This window comes from Ursus arctos, unplaced genomic scaffold, assembly GCF_023065955.2.
Source record: "Ursus arctos isolate Adak ecotype North America unplaced genomic scaffold, UrsArc2.0 scaffold_11, whole genome shotgun sequence".
NCBI classification, from domain to species: Eukaryota; Metazoa; Chordata; class Mammalia; order Carnivora; family Ursidae; genus Ursus; species Ursus arctos.
The window spans coordinates 70,670,601-70,691,897 of record NW_026622775.1 but is presented as its reverse complement, the minus strand read 5'-3'; the positions used below and the strand labels follow the sequence as shown (position 1 = coordinate 70,691,897).

Genomic DNA, 21,297 nt, shown 5'->3' with positions numbered 1-21,297 from the left:
GTGAAAACCCAAGGCAGAGAGATAATGCTCCTGGGCCCCAAAGCTTCCAGTAGCTTCCCATCTCACTCAGGGTATGGTCTTCAAGGCTCTATATCTGTGCTGTCCAATACAGTAGCCACTGGCCACATGTGGCCCTTGAACCTGAAATGTGGCTAGCCCAAAGTGAAATGTCCACACCAGATTTCAAAAATATACACCAGATTTTGAAGATGTGCTAAGAAAAAATAAAAATAATATAAAGCATTTCATTTATAATTTTTTTAGTTTGATTACATATTAAAGCAATAATATTATGGAAATATATTTTAAAATATATTGTTAAAATTAACTTTACTTGCTTCTTTTTACTTTTTTAATGTGGTTACTGGAAAACTTAGAATTATATAGGTGACTCATATTTCTGTTAGTCAGCACTGCTCTATAAGACCTCACCTCCTACTCCTCCTGGTCACTTCCTCCATTCCAGCCAGAAGGGCCTCCTTGCTCTTCCTGGACTGTGCCCTGACCTCAGGGCCTTTGCACTTGCTGCTTCCTCTTCCTGGAACGCTCTCCCCCATTACCTTTCCTCATTTCTTTCAGGTCTCTGTTCAAATGCTACCTTATCTGTGAATCCTTCCTCACCACACTATGCATAGTAAGAGGTCACTCCCATTACCCCTACTCTGATATCTTTTTCCCCCAACTCATCAACATCTACCATAGTATACACTTCCTTAGTCATTTGTTTGTGTCAAATATAAACTCCATAAAAGCAGGGGCTTTATTGGTTGTACTCACCGCTGTATCCATATTTCCCAGTGTCTGGTGCATCGTAGGTATTGAAGACAAATTTAACGAGTGAAAGAATAAATGTACTTAGAACAATATTTAATTCCTAACAAGTACTCAAAAGCTGTTGGCTAATAGTATTAAAGAAGACAAACTGACACAGCCAGCAACAGTGGTCAATACAAGAACACTCTAATCAAGTATCAGTGTGGCCTGGAAGGGCTCAGATGTGAAAGTCAGGGGACGATGGACGAAGACTGGGCCTCACCCTGACAGTCTGCCAACAACAGCGCTACAAAGGCAGAAAGAGAAAAGTTCCCTCTCTTCTTCGTGTAAAAACGAAAAGGGGATTAAGGCAGAAAGGGAATCAAGGTCGGTTTTCCCACTCATTGGATAAACAAATCTTTATGGAAGGCCTACTGTGTGCCAAGCACTTCCTCAGAGACCCAGCTGGAAACAAAGGAGCTGAACTGTGCATCAGGGAAGTCAGGGTGCTGTGGCAGCAGACAGGAAAGCATCGTGCCCAGCCCTGGGGTCATAGGAGCAGTGGCATCTTGCAGAACCTGCAGGATGGGTCAGAGGAGGCAAAAAGAGTACAAAGCGGGTCCCAGGCTGAGCCAACAAAGAGCTGGGGCAAAAGCTGGGAGGAGCTGACAGCAATTCAGGATGCCTGGAGATGGAGAGCGAAAGAGGAGCCCAGGAAAGCAAAACAGCGGCTTGTCCACAGTGGGGTGTGGCTGCCCAAGCAGTCGCGGAGCTGTGGCCACACCGTCCTGCCTGGGGCCAGGACCCAAGGATGCCCGTCTGCACACAGGCTGTTCTGGGGGCACCCCCCCCAGAGGCTTCTCCCTGGCCAGCCGGGCTGTGCTTCCACTTCCTTGCACCTGTCAGGATGCTGGCGGGCAGAAGGGAAGAGCGAGCAAAGCACCCTGGGGCGGAGGTGGAGGGGAGCGAGGAGGGCTAGGGCCCCCCGAGAGGAGTGGGGCGACTCCGCACACGGAGCAGCAGCTAATTTGGGCCCGCGGCTGCTTTTAGGTTCCCCAGGTGCTCCGCTCCTGCTTCTCTCAGCGTGTTCCTGAGCTAATGCCGGCATAATTACAGCCTCAGTGCCTTCCATTTGGAGCTTGAATAGTGAAAGCTTGTGCTAGGGGGCGGGAAATGTAAACCCCTGGGCCAAAACTTGGTAAATTTCCTAGAAAAAACAATAAATGTGGCAACAATAACAGCAATTGCCTAGTCTCAGGGAAAATCCCCCTTCCGACCCTCCTGGAGCGGGTGCCCACGCTGGTGGGGAACGGCCCCTTCCAACCCTCCCAGAGTGGGTACCGGCCCTGGTGGGGAACAGCCCCAGCGGCTGGCCTGGGCTCGGCTTTCCTTCCTAGCAAGAAGGCACGTTCCCGTGCAGGCAGGCCGACCAGACAGCCCCTTCCCACACGCACTGCCTCTCTTTCACCCCTGAGCCCCTCTCCCCTGGGTCTAGAAGGCTTTGTTTTCTCTTCCAGAGCCCCCACTGGGGGAGGAAGGAGGAAGTGCCTGAATGCAAACACCAGCCTCACCCAGTGGGGGTCTCAGCCCCTTGACTAAAATGTCCAAAGGGCAGGGAGGGACACCCCTGCTACCCCTCCCCCCCACACACATATACACACACATACCCAACCCTGGCAGAGACCACACAGGAAGGATTCCAGAGCTAGAAGGTCACTTAGGCCTGGGCCAGCCTGCTCTCCGCACTCACTCTGCTCCTCCCCACACGGGTCTCCCAGGCCTGCTGAGAGGAGCCCAGATGGGCCAAGCAGTAAAGGGAAACAGCGGCCCCGGGGAAGAGGTTTTGAACCAGGCCTGTTACTTTCCAAAACCTCAGTGAACCCCCCCTCCCGGCTATAGACTGGGGGGAGGGGGGGACACCCTGGCTTCTTCACATCTTCCCTCCCTGTCCGCCCTGAAGGCAGGGCCAGGAAAACAACTGTGGAGGGGCTCCCTCACCCCAGCCAAGCCTCACCAGCCTCCCCTCTTCCCTCCTGGGGTGCTGCCCTGAGCCAATGACCATCTGTCCCGAGATCTTCAAACTGCTATCCTTGAAATAAGTGTGTGACGCTTGTATGGAGCCGGGTATGCCACCCTTCCGTCACCTAGGGCCACCTTTATCATTTCAGCCATGTTACCAGTACCACATGTACAAATATTTAATTAACTTCTCCTTTAAATAAATCTCTTAATACTTAAGTGAAATGTTTAAATTTCTTCAATTGACTCACTTTTTAAATTTTTTTTCAAGATTTATATATTTATTGTAGAGCGAGTGAGCGCACGTACAAGGGGGGGGCAGTGAGGGGCAGAGGGAGAAGCCAACTCCACCCTGAGCCTGGAGCCCAACACCAGGCTTGATCTCAGAACCCAGAGATCATGACTCGAGCAGAAACCAAGAGTCAGACCCTAAACTGACTGAGCCACCCAGTCACCCCTTTAAATTTTTTAATACCTACCCAGATTTATCCTAAATGATAACACCTATGGTAGTTGTGAATTTTTCTAATGTGTTAAAATGCACTGCTATTAAAATAAAAGTATTTATTCCTACGCCCATCCCCCATTCCAGCAGCCGTGCGCGTGCGGTGGGAGGGAAGTAACCGGTGTACGGTTGAGACTCTCCAACTTCGGTGCATTTGTGAGTCGTGTGAAGTGCCTGTTACACGCAAATGCACAGGCCCCGAGCCTCCCCGTCAAGGAGGCTGGGGCCTAAGAATCTGGATTTTGCCAGCTCCCCCATGATTCTGAGGCTGCCTTCCCAACTTGCAGGACGACTGACTTGGCGCGGAGGCTGGGCTGCCAGCGCCGCTCCTCAGACATGCACACACCGGATCCGGCACACATTTACCAAACCCACCCTCGGCAGAAGGCAAGTGACGGTCCTCTGTGGTCATCAGAGCATGCCCCCTGGGGGCTTCACCCCAAACCAGCCAGGAGGCTCATCACGGTAGACTTTCCCACCACCAACAAGCCTCTCCCTGTGGGAGCAGAAATCATCAGAGTGAGTGTGGAGCGCATTCTGTGAGACTTGCAAACCAATGGGGCGCTGGGTGTTTCCGCTCCCCTTCTGGCCTTCCGGGAAAGTGCCAGCCTGGTCGCTTGCCCCTAATCTCATTTCCGGCTGCAATGTCTAGCCCCAAGCCCACCCTGGGCTCCTGGGCCACACTCTGCAGCTCTGCCAGTAGAGTGGGAGTCGGAGGCCTGATTCTGTCTCTGCATCTCCCAGTGTGTCACTCCCCAGACAAGCCTGGCCTCTCGGGGTCTTACTCCCTCACCGGAAAAATGACAGATTTTGAACTGTATGGTCTTCCACATTTTGTGATTCTCCTGCCTACCCCCACCCCCTACACACACACACACACACACACACATACACACACACGTGTAAGATGTTGAGGGCTGCAGGGAGTGAGGAAGCTCCTATCCCACCTCCTTTAGAAACAGGCTAAAGGAGGGGCGCCTGGGTGGCACAGTCGTTGGGCGTCTGCCTTCGGCTCAGGGAGTGATCCCAGCATTATGGGATCGAGCCCCACATCAGGCTCCTCCGCTATGAGCCTGCTTCTTCCTCTCCCACTCCCCCTGCTTGTGTTCCCTCTCTCGCTGGCTGTCTCTATCTCTGTCAAATAAATAAATAAAATCTCTAAAAAAAAAAAAGAAACAGGCTAAAGGAGTCCACTCTGGCCCCATGCAAACCCACTCTGTACACACAGAAACACACTCATATATACAAGGGCACACAGCCGCACCTGCCTCCTCTGTGCACAGACCCCAAGTCCCTGTCAGCTGGCAGTCAGTCACACAGCTATCAGTCAACAAATATTTTCAGTATTAACTACATGTCCTAGAAATCCAGCCGTGAACTGGAAAGACAGAGTCCCTTCTCTCCAGAGGCTTTCCATCTAAAGAAAGACTGATAATAAACATATGAACAAATAAATAAGGTAATTTAAAGTGCTGATAAGTGCTATGAAGAAAATAAGCCTAAGGAATTCAGGAGAGAGTGAATGGGGGATGGGAGGGCTGTCCTAGGAGGTGACATCCAAGTTGAGAAAGAATGGTGGGCAGGAGGAGTGAAACATGCGAAAAATCCAAGGTAAGAGAATCGCAAGCAAAAGGAAAAGCAGGTGCAAAGGTCCTGAGACAGACATGAGGTTGGTGTGTTCACAGGCCGAAGGAAGGGTAAAGTGGCTAAAGTTTCTTTAATGAAGCAAAAGTAAGAGAGAGAAGCCACGGGCCTGGGTGGAGTAGTGACTACAAAGATGTCAAAAGTTGGGCCCATTCTGCGTATAACTTAGAGATAAAACCAACAGGATGAGTTGGATGCTGAATAGGAAGAAAGAGAAATCCAGGAAAACTCTTAGGTTCTAGGCCTGAGCCCCAGGTGGATGGTGAAATCACTTTGTGAAACAGGAAAGACCTGGAGGGGAGAAGGAGGGCAGAACTAAACACATCATTCCGTTTTCACTGAAGTTTGAGAAGCCTACTCGATGTCCAAGTAGAGATGCTGAAAAGGCAGAAGGACGACGAGTCTGCAGTGCAGGACGTAGGTCTGAGCTAGAGGCATACAACAGCATGCCTGACACGGAGGCTATTTAGCGCCATAGGACTAACTGAGGTTGCCTAGGGGGACAGTGACCATGAAGAAGAGTTTCCTCTTCTTTTATTAGGGGTATTAGGGGCTCAGGACGGAGCTTCGGACACCATCACTTAGCGGACCCTGGGAAGGAGTGGACCAGGAGGTGGCAGAAAGTCAGGTGTCCTGGAAGCCAAGCCAGGAGCTTCAAAGAGGTCAGTCAACTGAGTCCAAATAATTAGGGACATAAGGGTGCGCAGAGAGGCGATCGACAATGAGATGTAGACAAAACAAACTCTAACTAGGGCTGGATGGAAGGCAGGACAGGTGGAGAGCTGGGGGGAGCCCACCTTCCCTGTTGGGTTGCAGCCGCCTGTACCATCACCTCCACACCCCTCACCCTCATGGGGCCACCCATACCAGGCTGCCCCTCAAGATTCATTCACTCTCCCAACACCTGCATCCTGAGCACCCGCTCCGTGTGGAGCACAGCTGGAGAAATGAACAAAAGCGACAAAGGCTCCTGCCTCCTGGAGCGTACATCCCAGTGTAAATGACATTATAAGCAAGTAACAAATGGAAACCCACCCTTGGCCTGAGGCTCACTCTGCAGGCTTCACGAGCGGCCCTACCCATCCCTGCTCAGGGCTGGACTGGTGATTACGAGCAGGGACTCTGCGCCAGCTGGGAGGCAGAGGGCCTAGCTGGGCCACCAAGTAGCAGAGCAAGCATCACAGGTTACACAACCTCTCGGAGCCTCATTTACTTTCCTCACTTGCAACATGAGGATAAAACACCCAGCCTGCCTGCACACAGGATGGTGCTAAAGATTAGATAGGATAACGTAGATAAACATGCCTCTTGAGGTTTCCGGAACATGGCACATGCGCCATAAATCCTTAAGAATGTGTTCCCCCGCCTGGAAAGATCCTCCCCACCCCCCCATCTCTCTATGGTCACATAACCTTGCAGGAAGAGGCCCATCCCATGCACCTCTTGCTCCAGTCTCACACACCACACCCCAAAAGACAGAAGGGTCCCCAGTCAGAAAGCAGGAACTCCAGAATCTTCCTCGCCACCAGAGTGGTGGCCAGGAGCCCCATACGGCTGCACGAAGTGGTACCTCAACTCCCCCAAGAGATGACCTTGCCAATCCCAGCATGCCTCACCTACCAGTCCTCTTCCTCACTCAAGGCCCAGAGATCGGTGGGACCACAACCTTTGTCCCTGCTGCTCTGAGTGCTGCCCTCCTCAAACCAGCGGCAGTCCCAGGTTCCCTTGTATCCTCAACCTTCTCTGGGACTTCCCCTCCCCTCCAGCCCCACACAACACGAAGCCACCCCAGCACCCTCCAGGGTCAGCTGTATTTTTGGAAGCAGACCAACACACCAAAAGTCAATTTGATGAATGGCAAATTCACTGAAAATCAATTCCAAAAATCGATTGCTCTTGAATATCATTTTATATTTTGTTAAATCTTAACCACTGTCAGAATTCTTTCTCCAATTCTTCAAAAGGCTTTATTAGTCTTAATTTTGTGTTTTAAGCAATTAAAAATTAAAATCTCATTAGTTCACATTTGAAGGGACTTTTTCAGCCACTTTCGAGGGCTCTGTGTCTTTTTAAATGTAGTTTGGGTGGGTTTTATTTTAACTAGGATTTTTACCATACTCACACCAATTCCTGCAATGGCATGTTAGCTTTAATTTTGTATTTGTAACAATTAAAAGCCAAAACTGAAGCATTTTGTATTGATGTGATTCACCTAAATCCTTCATCAGCATTTTTTATTTGTGGTGAATGGATGCAGAATCGGAAGCACCAACCACAAGCTAAAATTTTTTTTACTAATTATGAAATACACTTTTTCTCACCATAAGAAGTCCTTCTTCACAAAGAAATTCCAAAAAACCACCTACAGTTGCTGTTTTTACCTTCCTACCTCACATCCTCTCTTCCATCCTCCCCAGATGAAGCTTCCAACCCACAGCCCCACTGACAGTCCAGTCAAGGTCATTAGTGACCTCCGTCCTGCCAAATGCAATGGTCATGTCTCTAAACTTCTCTGACTTGACCTCTCGGCTACATTTAGCATAGCTGACCCCTTCCTCTCTCTTGAGACCTGTGTTTCTCTTGGCTTCCCCCCTACACCCTTGACTTGGTTTCCCCTTCATCGTTGGCCCTCATGTCAGCTTCTTTGCTTGCTGTTCGTCCCCTGCATGGAGAGCCCAGCCTCCCTTTCTTTCTGTCCACACACTCCCGCTAGGTGACCTCATGGGTGCACGGCTTTAAATACCACCTATATGCTAACGACTTTCAATCTGTACATCAACCCTGACCTCTCCTCAGAACTCCAGGCCTCCATCCAACTGCCTACTTGGCATTTTCCGGCGGAGGTCTGACTAGCACCTCCACCCTACGGCGGCCACAGAGAACTCTGGATGACTGCCCCCCTACCTCTCCTTGACTCTTCCCCATCCTAATATATGGCAGTACCATCGCTCTTCAAGCCTAAATTTCCAGAGTTGTCCTTAGGTCCGTCCCATGCCAGAGCCCAGATAATGCACCCTCTCCACCCGCTACTGTCTTCGGGCTCCAGCCAGTGCAACAGCCTCTGACTGCTCCCCTGCTTCCACTGCTGCCCGTGCCCCTCCCCACCCCCGACCCACTCTCCCACAGCCCAGGCGTAAGCTTCTCAAAAGTAGAAATCCACTGTGCTACTCAAGTGGCTGAAATCCTCCAAAGGTTTCTCATCACTCTTAAAATGAAATCCAGCCCTAACTTGCCGGCAGCACCCAGGGATCTGGCCCCGGCCTGTGTCTGTGCCACCTCCCAAACCACCACGTCCACCTCACTCAGGGCGCTGCAGCCACATGGCCTCCCCCCGCCCCACCCTCCCTCACGGTGTCCCGTCCCGGGGACCTTTCCCTAGATGTGCCCTCTGTTGTTCCCCAGACTTCACGGCTGGATCCCTCCTGGGAGTCCGATTTTGGCACTCCCAATCTGGAAGACCCACCAGCCACCTCGGTCCTGTCCCCTGTTTAATCTCGCGTGGCATTCGTCACTATCTCTTCGTCGGTGCTGCTGTTCCCTCTTCTGTTGGCTTGTCTTCTGTTTTCCCTGTCTCGGGCTAATTGAAGTAAGCACCATAAGAGCAACTAACTCGCTTGTCCTGTTCGCTGTCACAGACCCCAGCACCTAGAACAGGGCGCAGCACACGCAGGGTGTCCCTGGAGTTGGAAGGGTGAACTCACACACACCGCGCTTCTGCGAGACGGGGCGTAAGCATCCAGAGTTCAACCATATAACCTCAGACTGTAGGAAGCCCCAAAACACACATATAAACGTTTAGTCCACTAATTACTTTCGTTGATGACGTGAAAATGGCCTTCCCATCTTCAAATGCCCCTCTGGATTCACCCCCGGACCAGTGTTCCCAGGGTTTCCCTAGGAGGCAGAAAAGAGGGCTGAGGTAGTGATCGTTCCACTGAGGGAAGGGCCCCATCATCGCTCTCCACCTTCCCGCTCAGGCCACACGCACATGCACGCATACGCCACATGCACACACCCTCACGTTTACGTACCACTCCACACACACACACACACACACACCACACATACCGCCCCCACACACACACATAACATGCTCACAGCACACACACACACACCACCCTCCACATATACCATACACGCCACATGCACACACCCTCACGTTTACGTACCACTCCACACACACACACACACACCACACACACCACACCTACCGCCCTCACACACACACATAACATGCTCACAGCACATACACACACACACCACCCTCCACATATACCATACACGCCACATGCACACACACACACACACCACACATACCGCCCCCCCACACACACATAACATGCTCACAGCACACACACACACACCACCCTCCACATATACCATACACGCCACATGCACACACCCTCACATTTACGTACCACTCCACACACACACACACACACACACACACACACCACACACACCACACCTACCGCCCTCACACACACACAAAATGTGCTCACAGCACACACACACACACACACACACCACCCCACACACACACACCACCCCACACACACACATAACATGCTCACACCTCACACACACACCACCCCACACACACACATAATGTGCTCACAGCTCACACACACACCACCCTCCACACATACCATACATGCACACACACACACATGCACACACACACACACCACCCCACACACACACATAACATGCACACACCAGCTCACGCACACACCATCCCACACACACATAACATGCTCACAGCTCACATACACACACACACACACACACACACACACACACACCACCCTCCACACACTCTGACCCCAGTCAGACCTGTTCCTTTCTCTCCTCCATAGCCGTGGGTTTAAAGGAGTCTATCAACAGATATGGTTGGAAGGGGCACTCCCAGGGCGGATACCCAAACCCTGCCTTACAGCAGGGTAAATAAGGTGAGTACAGTTCCTGGCTAAACCAGGAGCATGCTCAGGGTGGCGGAATCTTGCAGAGCCATCTCAGGAGCCTCTGAAGAGCAGAGAGACCCAGCCCGGAACTGCCCCCTAACCGCCACCACTGGCAGAGCCCGTCTTACCTACCCAAGGGGAAACAAGTAGGTGCCCCTAGCAGATACTATTTTAAAAGTACCATAAGGGGCCCCTGCGTGGCTCAGTCAGTTAAGAGTTTGACTCTTGATTTCAGCCCGGGTCGTGATCTCAGGGTCATGAGATCGAGCCCCCTCGTCGGGCTCTGCACTGGGTGTGGAGCCTGCTTAAGACTCTCTCTCTGTCCCTTTGCCCCTCCGCCCCTAAGAAAAGTACCAGAAAATGTCTTCACCCCAAAAACCTCACCCCAACCATGACATCTCAAATTTTACCATTAAAAAGCCTTTCTTTGGGGTTAAACTTTGTTTTCTCCTATTCTTTGCTTCTTCCTTCCTTTCTTTTTTCTCATAGCAATTTCTTCTTTGGACACAAAGGCAACAAAACATGATGTCACCAACACCCCGCTCACACCTTAGGCAAGCAAATCCTCCCCCCACTGATAGGAGCCTGAGGTTACCCGCGCTGATAGGAGAGAACAGGAAAGAAAACAGAAGGGGAAACACCTCAGTGCCCCTTGATGGCACAGCCTGCCTCCTCGCAGTTGCTCCCAACTGCTGACCAGCATGGCAAGAGTCACTAGGCACCTGACCCCATCTACCCACTCACCTCCCTTCCCTGTCCACACAGTCCCCGTCCCACCCACCCCACATCCTCTCTCCCTGGCCATCAGACGAGCTCTTGGGGAAAGGGGAGGTGTAAGAGGTGACAGAGCTGCAGCTAAAGCCCAATTTTCGTTGACACTCAGAGTCTCTGACAGCTGTTAGAAGAAGAATGTGATTTTGAAATTTAAATAACACGCTTCTGCATTCGGCTCAGGGAGACAACCTGAGGATAAGCAGTTTATCGCCTAAGCCACCATGCAGGGGGGCAGGGAGAGAGGCTGCCTGCTTCCTCAGCTCCTCCCCTGCCCTCCATCCCCAAACCTCCCCCACCATGTCCTCACAGGGGCTGCCTCAGAACGGGGTTTCTGAGAGGCACCAGCCAACCAGCTGAGGCTGAGGCGGTAAAGCCGGTGCTCGCCAGCCTCTGCTAAGCAACCTGAGGGGAGGAGGGGCTGCGGGAACAAAGGCTCAGCCCCCCTCAGAGGAGCTAGGGGAAGGAAGGGGCTCCCTAGGCACCTAGCGGAGCTGAGCCAGGCCACCACTCTGGCCACTGAGGCGACCTTCTCGGAGGCCTGGCTCTGGAGCCCGGGACCTAAGCCTCTCCCCAGCCTGAGGGCAGCTCAGCCCCTCCCCAGGGACCTAGGCCCCCTAGCCAGGCAGACCTGCTGAGCCCTGTCCTGGAGGAGACAGGTAGTCCCAAGCACAGAGACCACAGCGAGGCCCATCTCCCATCTGACACAAGGGTCTCTCTTCACAGTTCTCGGAGCCCACCAGGCCCAGAAGATGTGTGGTTCCTCCGTCACCCCAGCTGGGCCAGGCCTCTCAGCCATGACGCTGCCGGGAAGGGCATTCCCAGAACCCCTCTCCCCTTCCAAGACTCTCCTGATTTACCCAGGCTCCTTGAACTCTTGAGCAGCCCTTGGTCTACACCGCTCCCCCACCAAGAAGCCTCCTAGTGGGTGTCTGAGGGGGTGTCTGCTTACCCCACAGACAGTGAGGGCGAGAGTGGGCCTCAGTCTAAAGCAGTGTCTGATGTGGAATCGGGAATACAGCAAGCTCGGTGTTTACTGAACAGGGCGGCCCGGCCCGTCTCTCCCACGAGCACACATGAGCACCCCGCCCTTCCCTCACCCTCACACACCCCTAAGATGCAGCACACACAGGCCCCTCACACTTGCTTGGACCGCCTCGCCCCCTTCCCTCGCACACGAAGCCCTTAGCTTCCTCCCGCCCTCAGCAGTGCCGCGCGTCCTCCACCCAGGGTGCCCCCACGCCACGTGAGGAGCTGTGCCTGCACCACCACCAATCCCTGCAGGGCAGGCCCCAGCTGCTCCATGTGACAGGTCGGAGAGGTCGTGACCCACGCGGCTGGTAGGGCAAGGCCGAGATCCCAACGAGGCCTAGCAGGCCCTCCCAGTACTGCAGGATCTCCCTTGGATACCTACGGGGAGCACAGCACAGCGCGAGGCACCCACAGGAACACGGAGCGGCATGGGTGCACAGACACGGCCCACAAGCACGCACGTGCCCCCAACGCATGAGAGTGCTGTGGCACCAAGGAGAAGGGTGGCATTCATCTGTCAGGGCCACCTGCCAGGCTTCTTGGCAGGGATAGAGTTCCCTCCACGCCTAAGCCCCCAGAAAGGGGCCCACTGGAGCCCAAAACATCCTTAGGCCTTTCCTGCCCCTATCCAGGCAAGACGGCCCACCCACCCCAGAGGCTTACTGGCCAACTGAGGCAGACACTGCCCACTGCTTCTTCCTCCCACCCATAAAAGGCCTCAGGCCCAGACATTTCACCAGCCTCCGTGTGTCCCCACCCCTCCACAGTGTGGCTCACCAAGGCCAGGGTGGCTCAGCAGTAGTCCCCAGGTCTTACTGTCCTGTGAAAATTGCCCAGTCACCTCCCACTCCAGCCCCCACCAAGCACCAGCATGGGTGGGAGGCAGCCTCATGTCACCACAGAGCTTGCAACCATTTCCCAGCTGCAAGCTTCCAGGCCAGCTCTGCCACAGCCGGCCATCTGCCCCTAGAGAACCCACTCCGTCATAAATTCTAAATAGCTAAATATTTTAGTGCAATATGCCCCAGCACTGAGTCAAGCACTTACCTACAGTATCTCAAAAACTCTAAAAGGTAGGTGCTTCTATCAGTCCCTTGCCGTGTAAGAGGAAACCAGGACTTAGAGACACCTGCCTGAGGCAGACCCTGGGCAGGGTGGTTACAGGGACTTGAATCCCAGTCCAGTCTGTTCCTGTTCTCAGGGTCTCCATTTCTTTTTCTGTCAGGAGAAGGGGTGGGCCTAGGTGATCTCTAAGTTCCCTTCCAGCTACAGAAAAGACATGTTTGCATAAACCTGCTCCCTGCCCACGTATCTGGTAAGGCCCTCCAGGGATGCAGAGGCCCTGGGGGCTCCCGCCCCTCACCAAGAATGCACAGCCCAGCCGAGGCCATCTGTCCCCCAGGCATGCCCGTGGCTACGAGAGAAACCGTTGCCTGGGCCTCCCAGACCCTTCACCCTCGCACTGATGGCCTCGCTCCACGCTCCACGTGACCGAGCATGGAACCCTTGCACAGCCTGAACAGTTTCTCCCTTCCCTAAGAAGGCCTTCTTCTCCTTGCCTGTTCCATCCTCTCCTGCCTCCCCACGTGCGACCAGCTGGGGTACAGTACTCCTGGGGTCACGGACACCTGGTGGTGGAGGGGCTCTCGACTTTAGCTCCCCAAACCCCTGTCCCCTACTGAGCACCCTCGGCACAGGGGGGATGACTAACTCTGTTACTCTGCCTACATCCTTCCTCGGTAAATCTTCTGCAGCAACCCTCCCAGTAGGTATCACACTCCCACTGTGCAAACACAGGCCCCACAGCTCGAGAAGGCCCAGCGAGGCCCAAGATCACAGTCCCCTAAGTGGCCTAAAGTCACAACCCCTAAGGTTGGGACTCAAACCCTAGATTGTCTGCCTTAAGGCCCATGCTCGTCTAGTGCACTAGGCTGCCTGCCTAACCACTGTGCTTCATGCTTGCACGGGCAGTTGAATGCTAGAAACAGGAAGAACCTCACTTGCCTGTGAGCTCCCTTCCCAGCTGGACGCCTCCAACATCACTGGCACCACGGTTCAGGGCAGAGCCAGCCCGTTCTCCTCCCAGCCTTGGACTCAGGCCTAACGGGACACCAGTAATCCCAGACGTAGTCCCTGACCCAAGGGCCCGTCTTTGAACTAGACTGAGAGGAGGGGAGGTTGGTCCTTCCCCTAGGGCCTCTGGCATCAGAGAGTGCTGGAGGAATCCTGGCAGCTTTTTTTGCCAACAGATTCCCAGTGGGACTTTCAGAGAACCCCAACAGAGAGAGGAGGCCAGAGATAAAGAAGAACACGTGTTCCCGGAGGCCCCGACAACAGGGGCCCAAATTCTTAGTAGATGTGAAGGAGATAGTAGCACTGAACCCCAAAGATACAAGAGCATTCTTTTCCGAGTCCCTAGGGCCCTGACTGGGCACGGTGCAGCCTAGAGGAGGGCCACAGAGATGCCATGCTCCCCACCCACAGCCTTTCCTCACAGCGATGACGGAGGAGGCAACGCACAGCCAGCTCGGTGTGCGCGAGTGGCGTTCTCCGGGGCGGCGGCCTCGTCATCCTAAAGCGCCAGTGCAGATCTTGGGTCCCGCAGGCCAGGCCTTTCCAGCCGGCAAGCCACATGTGTGCCCAGATACTGACCCCCCAGGGCAGCCACACAGAGGCCCAGGTTCCCCTGAGCGCCAAGATGCTCTCTTCACCCTAGGAGGCCGAACTATCGGCGTGCTCGGGTGGGGAAAAATTGGGGAGCTCCGCTCTAAGCTTATGTCCTCCTTCTTCAGAAAAGAAACATAAGGTCTGGAGCAGGGAAGCGACCTGCCCAAAGCCCCTCAGTTGATTTGTGGCAGAGAACGCCCTGGCACTCGCTCGGGCCCCCAGCTCCGCACCGAGCCTTGTTTTGGCTCTGCGCCCCACCCTGACCTGCTCGGTTTCTTGGTGGTCTGGCCAGGGCCCTCCACCCAGCTCCATGCCCACGCTTCCCAGATGGGGCCACCCATACACCAACTTTGGGGCTACACTGGGTGGAGTGGGGTCAACTGGAGCGATGAGGGGGGAGCTGTCACAGGGTCACGTGGGACCCATTTTCATCTGGGCAGCAGGTAAAAGAAGCTGATTCAGTGATCTGAGACCCGATATCTTCCTCACTTGTCAATATCCTTATCTCGCGAAGCATCAAGTCCATCACATAAAGATTTTCTGCTAGAAGGATATTTAGTGGGAGTCCGGGAAGCAGACCTCTGACCTTCACCCTTCCAGGAGCAAGCCTCAGCTATTTCTTTGTTGGAGGTAAACCCAATGGCTCCCCCCAGTAGTACTCAGCTGGCAGGGGGGGAAATGGGTACACCAGGGCTGCAGGGCATGCCCACTATAGCATCCCATGCTGAGAATATTCTGAACCTGCATCTGAGCTCCCAGGCTGTCTCCATAGGAATGGCCCAAAGTGGAGTTCTATCCACAACCAATCAGGATCATCTCTGAAGTCTCCATTTCATTCACCCCCACCCCCAACCACCACCAGGGCCCAAGGGAAATCCAGATGGTCACCCTTTGACCAATGCTTCCTTTCTCATGGGGTTCCAGGATTTCTCGCACCAGGTACATATGTATCCTCCCCTATCAATACCTTAGATACAATTCCATGCATTCCCAATGGGACCAAACCAGCAAAAATTGGCTCTTGGGTAGGCCAAAAAAAAAAAAGTAAGTATTCCTTGGTATTTGCTATGGACTGTAATGTGCCCACCAAATTCTTATGCTGAAGTCCTAATCTCCAACGTGACTGTATTTCCAGACAGAACTTTAGGAGGTAATTAAGTTAAATGAGGTCGTAAAGGTGAGACGCTAGGGCCATAACCAACAGGAATGGTGTCCTTAAAAAAGAAGGAGAAGGAGAAGGAGAAGGAGAAGGGGAAGAGCTCTCTCACTCTCCCTCTCTCCCTCTCTCCCTCTCTCCCTCTCTCCTTGCCACCACTCCCCCCACCCTGCCAGGACACAGTGAGGAGGAGGCTAACTGCAAGCCAGGAAAAGAGCTCTCACCAGAAACCAAACCTGCCAAACCTTGATCTTCAACTTCCAGCCTCGACGCGATAACACATTTCTGTTGTTAACGCTCCCCAGCACAGTATTTTGTGACGGTAGCCCAAACAGACTAAGACAGGATTTCTCTACAGAGAATTGACTTTTTTCCCCGGCTAAGGGGCTGGGGGAGGGGGCGCAGATAATGGAAAAAGAAAGTTTGAGAAACAGTCTCCTAGAGACTTATTCATTTGAAAGGGTTTAGTGTCTCACTGGAGAGTCTTTCATTTCACAGTTTTAGAGAGCTGCTTCTCAGCTGGTAGCCACCGTGCCCCCAAGAGACAGTTGGCAATGTCTGGAGACGTTTTTGGTTGTCACGACTCAGTGCGTTGCTCCTGGCGTCCAACGGTTGGATGGCTAAACACCCTACAATGCGTGGGACAGCTCCACCCAAGTCAAGACCCCGACGGTGCTGCTGTTGGGAACCCATGGTTTAGAGCAAAAGAAACTTCAGAAGACACACTGCCACAGAACTTCCTAGAAACCTGAAGTCTGGGGCCCTGTACCGTAACAGCCCCCCTGGCCACCTTTGAGCACCAGTGGTAGCTTCGGGAGGAGCTCATCCGCAGCCCCCACAGGGCGGTTCCCAACGCTGGAAGGCCCTCCCCAGTGGCGGAGCAGGGGCGGCTGCCCTGGGCGCACGGGTCTCCCCAACGCCAGAGGGAACAGGCCAAGAAGGAACCAACAAACTCATCGGACTCCTACACAAGGACCATGGCAAGCAAAGCTAGAGCTCCGCACAGTTCTCTCACCTCCCAGGGCAGGCCAGGGCCGGAGAAGCCGGGGACTCGGAGGCCTCTCGGTGGCGCTCAAGAAGAGCCCCCAGGGGAAGGGAGTCCCTGAGTGGAGCGGAGAGTGGTGACCCTACTGCCAACAGCCACAGCTAATGGTTCCTGTTCGGGCCCGGGCTGTGCAGCCCAGTGCTCGCAGAGCCCTTTACAACCACTGGCTTGTTTAGACTTCACGACAATCCAAGGTAGGTGCTCTCCCACTGCACCAGTGAGGAAACTGAGGCACAGAAAAGTTGAACAACTTGACCGAAGTAGAATTCCAAAGTGCAAGAGTTGGGGACTGGAAAGAAGGACCCCGCAGGGCAAGACAAACTAGGACAGGGACACCAGGTTTCCGATTCAAGACCTACTGTACGGTAGGTGCATTCTAAGCAATTCCCATAAGTGCTCCACTCCACACACAACCTCGAGTGCTATGGTTTCTTCTTTCACAGATGAGGACCCGAAGCTCAGAAACACGAAGGGGCTTGCTGGTGGAAGGCAGAACCGACCGAAGGCCAGGGCGCCTAGGAGGACTGGGGAGGCTCTAGCACGAGCCCACTTACCTGAGAAGATTGAAGCAAGCCTGAAGATGTCTGAGAGGCGGGAGGTCACTGGCTCATAGGGTGAGGCTTCATAAAACTCCTCACCTGGAAGACAGAAGGGGCGTCAGGCACAGGCTCACCCCTGCCGCGGTGCTAGACAGCAGCGAGTGATGCATGAGATGTTGAGCATTTCATACGGTGAGTCCTTACTCTCCAACTAGAGTGGAAGTCCCCCACAGCAGGTCAGTACTGCTCGCGCTTCCCTCTCCTGACCTCCCTGCATGTCTAGCCCTCTTCTAAGGACTTCCAAATGCTTCCGGAAAGAAAGCACTGGGGAGATGGACAGCCTATGGAAGGCCAGGCATAAATCAAAGGATTTGAAGCCAAAGGCCCTCCAAGGTTGTTCAGTACAACTTCCTCATTTCACAAGAGAGGACTCTGAGGTGGCCCAGAGAGGCAAAGCTACCTGACTGAGATCACACAGCTCCTTGTGGCAGAGCTAGACCAGTTCCCTGGCTCTCACGCCGGCATTCTCCCCCATCACTCCAGGTTGGCTCTGTCTGGGCCACCTAAGGGCATAGAACTTCCTCTTCGCTTCCCATCATGTCCCCAGAAGAGTCTGACTGGAGAGGCTGAAGGTCTGCTGAGTGGAGGCCTGACCCCCAGCTTGTCTGACCGACTCCCCACCTCTATACCCCTGCCTGGCCTCCCCACCACCTGCTGGCTTCTCAGACCTCTCCTCCAGGCTTTGGGGTGCATCAGAGGCTTGGTGAATGGAAGAGCAAGTGAGTGACAGGAGACAAATGGCACAGGGATGCCCTGGAGACCCACCACCTCCTCATCGGGACTCCCGTCCCTCCGCCAACACCTCGGCAGGAGAGGAAATATCCTCTTGAGACGTTACTGTGAGGAGAAATCAATGGATAATCACTCAGACTGTGTGTGTGTGCTGAAGGGGCGGGGGAGACAGGTGATGACCCACAGTCTCACACATTGATTTCCCATCCACCCGGGGTCCAGCCCCTGAAGAGCACGTGTGCAGTGGCATCCACGGGGCCACCTGCAGGAGGGGCCAGCCATCCAGAAGAGAGGACTTGCAATCTGCCCGTAAGGGGCTCATCCAGCCAGGCCCATGAGGTCCCCCAGAGGCCAGCACTCGAGGCTTATCCAGCCCTCTGCTGGTTCACAGAGCAAGACATCTGTCTGCTAGCAGACACCCCCCAAAAATGGTACAGACCCCCAGATGTCATTCTCCCCCTGGAGAACTGGCCCCACCCTTTACTTCACGTCACAGGAGTGAGCACCCCTCACGCCCTGCAACACACAGCAGGGCCCGAGTGCCATCTGCTGACTGACACCCAAACGGTACTGATCCCTTCGGGCCAGTCTCCAATCCCACCTTCCCCCGGTGTTGTCCAGGCCTGTACAATCTCAGTGTCCTCTCTACCCACAGACACTGAAGAAACCCCCAGCGGTGGTATTACCAGACACTGCTATTTGTTAGAGCCAAATAAGACGAGAGTTTAGGAAGCGTTTTTGTAATAAAAATGATGTTATACTGAGCCCTCTATGTGTGGGCACCACTGAAAGTGCTTTAGGTGTACGAACTCACTTCATCCTCTTAATTTCTCTGTGAGATAGGCATTACTCCTCTCCATGTTTTACTGCTGGAACAGTAACTCTTACTGGCCTGAGATGGTGCAGAGATGTTAAGTAACTGGCCCAAGGTCACACAGCTGGTAAGTGGCAGAGCCAGGTTTCAAACCCAGGCAGCTGGCTCCAGAATCCAAGGACTTTACCATGACGAATACAGTCTCCAAAATTAAAAGTGTTACTGAACCAGACTGTTCTTAAACAAGTACTGCTGATGTTTGACTTTTCACAGGGTCAGTCTTATGCCGGCTGGAATGCTCCCCCAGCCCGGGGCCTGTCCTTCCCTCCTGTACCTGGCCAAGCTAGGCCCCTGGGTACAGATCAGCTAGTATGACCGACTGCAGGGTGGGGAGTGTCGGGGAAAACAGCTTCTTCCAGGGCTGGCTGGGAAAGGCCCATCCTATTTAAGTCTACTGCCTGCTCCAGTGGCGGAATTCACCAGTGGGAGATCGGAGACCTGGCCCCTCAGGCATCCTGGCCACCAGACTGACCCAAATCTAGGGTGTCAGATTCCCCGGCCAAGGCCTGTGGAAGAGACCTTTGCTCCTCACATCTGAAGGACCAAAATGACCCTGAACTTCAGGGCCTCCTCTGGAGAAGGCAAGAAGCCTGGTTCTCAAGTGCCCCGTGGAGCCCTCAGGGACAGCGCCACCATGTAAATACTGGTGGTTATGGTGGTGGTGACAGAAGGGAAAGTCGAGCCCCAGGCCACAGCATCTCCCCAGGGCAGTTGGAAAGGGACCTGGATAATGAGTCGGGGGCTCTGGTCCCACCAACCCTCCTCCCTGCACCTCAGCTTCCCCAACCAAGTGGGAGTGGGACGGAGCGATCTCTAGGTCCTTTCAGCTGGGACTGTCTAGGAGCTCAGCAGAGGCCACAATCCTGGCACCGCCAGCTCTGTCCACAGCTGAGGTCCTCACTATGCACAGCTCCGCCTCAGGTGGAGGGAGAAGGTGGGGCCAAGCTTCCAGAGCCATCACACCGACCAGCAGGGGCCAAGGAGAAGCCACAATCAAAGTCCAAACCAGCACAGATCTCTCCTCTCCACAACCCCCCACCCGCCCCAGCCCCGAGCCAGGTTATTAAGTGTTATTGAGGAATAGGGAGGAAGTGCTTGCAGCCTCCCTCAGAGAGACCACTCATCCCACACCGTGAATAATTAACTCTCGGGTGGATCCTGTCACTCACAGGAACATTACCTGCTGTTAAAGGCCTCTCAGCTTCCCCTGGCTGGCTCCAGGCAGAAAGGACCTGTGGCTCCCAAGAGCCAAGAATGCAGGCGGGGTAGGTTCTGAGGCACGAGAAAGCAGGGGGTCTACTTTCGTAGTACTGGCCCAGGGGAGGGTTCTCCTAGCCCTTACGCAGGCCGGCACAGAGACCACGGCTGAATGAGCGCTTTCCCATCCGAAGCACACAGTCAGGGCTTCATAGATGCTTGCTGAGTAAGAGAACCAGCAAGCCTGCTCTCACCTCTCCAGTCTGGCATTCCTGGGTTGAAAGGACCTTGAAGACCACAGGGCAGTACGCAGCATAAAGCCCATTACGCATACCATCGTCATCCAATCACCCCACTGCCTGGCTCCCGCCAGCAAGGGCCTTGGCGCCCTGACGAAGTAATGCCCGAGGAAGCCGCCCGGGGGACAAGGCTCTCAGGTGGCCCACCTGGCTCTTCCAGCTGGCAGTTCTTCTGTGCCCTCCCCCCTGCATCCTGCAGCCCTCAGCAAGCCCACCCCAAGCTACCGCCCCACCTCCCCTGGGTTGAAACTGAAGGCCTGGCGGGGGGGGGGGGTGGATAAGAAACTACAGAACCCAGCTGTGGGCTCAGGGACCTCAGTTTCCCGGCACTAGAGAGGCCTCCCCCCAGTGAAGACTGCGCCTCACCTCGCAGGGAATAGGGGCATGGGCTTCGGGGCACTGTTTCCCTCTCTTTGCGCAGCTCTAGCTCCAGGACTTGAGGTTGCTAGGAACGGGAGACTCAGAGGAATTACTTTGCTATTCACGGTGGTGACACTGTTCACGATGACACACCTGCTTTACTCCCACATCCAGGGCATACTGGAACCATCCTGGCCCCTGGTCAGCAGTCCGTCATTCTCCGGCCCCCACGCCCAGTCAGGTCTCCTCCCTCCCTCTGCTCCTGCGCCCGACGCCACATTGCTCCTCCATCTCAGGCTAAGCCAGGGCAGGGTTCCACGGCGTGCCCCTCTCTTCACCTCAACACCTCCATCACTACGGGCCTACCTTCGAATTCAAGCCGCGCCACCCTCTCACATCTTAAAAAGAGTCATTCTTTGTCCTCTCCTCTTCACACCAAAATTCTAGAAGTGGTCCACAGTCGCCATTCCCAGCTTCCATTCACTCCTTAACCAGGCTTCTGCTCACAGCAGCCACCTGCAGAGCTCACCCCAAGGGCACAGGGCCGCGCTGCCAGCTCTCTCCCACTGGACCCCACGTACTGGAGTCTGTTGACCCTTCTTCCTTCCGCAGGCCCCTGCTGTCCCTCCCACCTCTCTCCTGGCACACCTGCAGGTGCCCCTGCCTCCCCCACCCATCTT

At 54.3% G+C, this 21,297-nt stretch overlaps 1 protein-coding gene across 1 annotated transcript in view; it reads right to left on the bottom strand.

Moving 5' to 3' along the window:
- The window catches only part of GFRA2 (GDNF family receptor alpha 2), an 84,688-nt gene that overhangs the window by 55,550 nt on the left and 7,841 nt on the right, over positions 1-21,297 (bottom strand). The window contains exon 3 of the mRNA XM_026519064.4: positions 17,111-17,194. Within this exon, the coding sequence (XP_026374849.1) occupies positions 17,111-17,194 (84 nt within the window). The remainder of the gene's footprint in view (positions 1-17,110; positions 17,195-21,297) is intronic.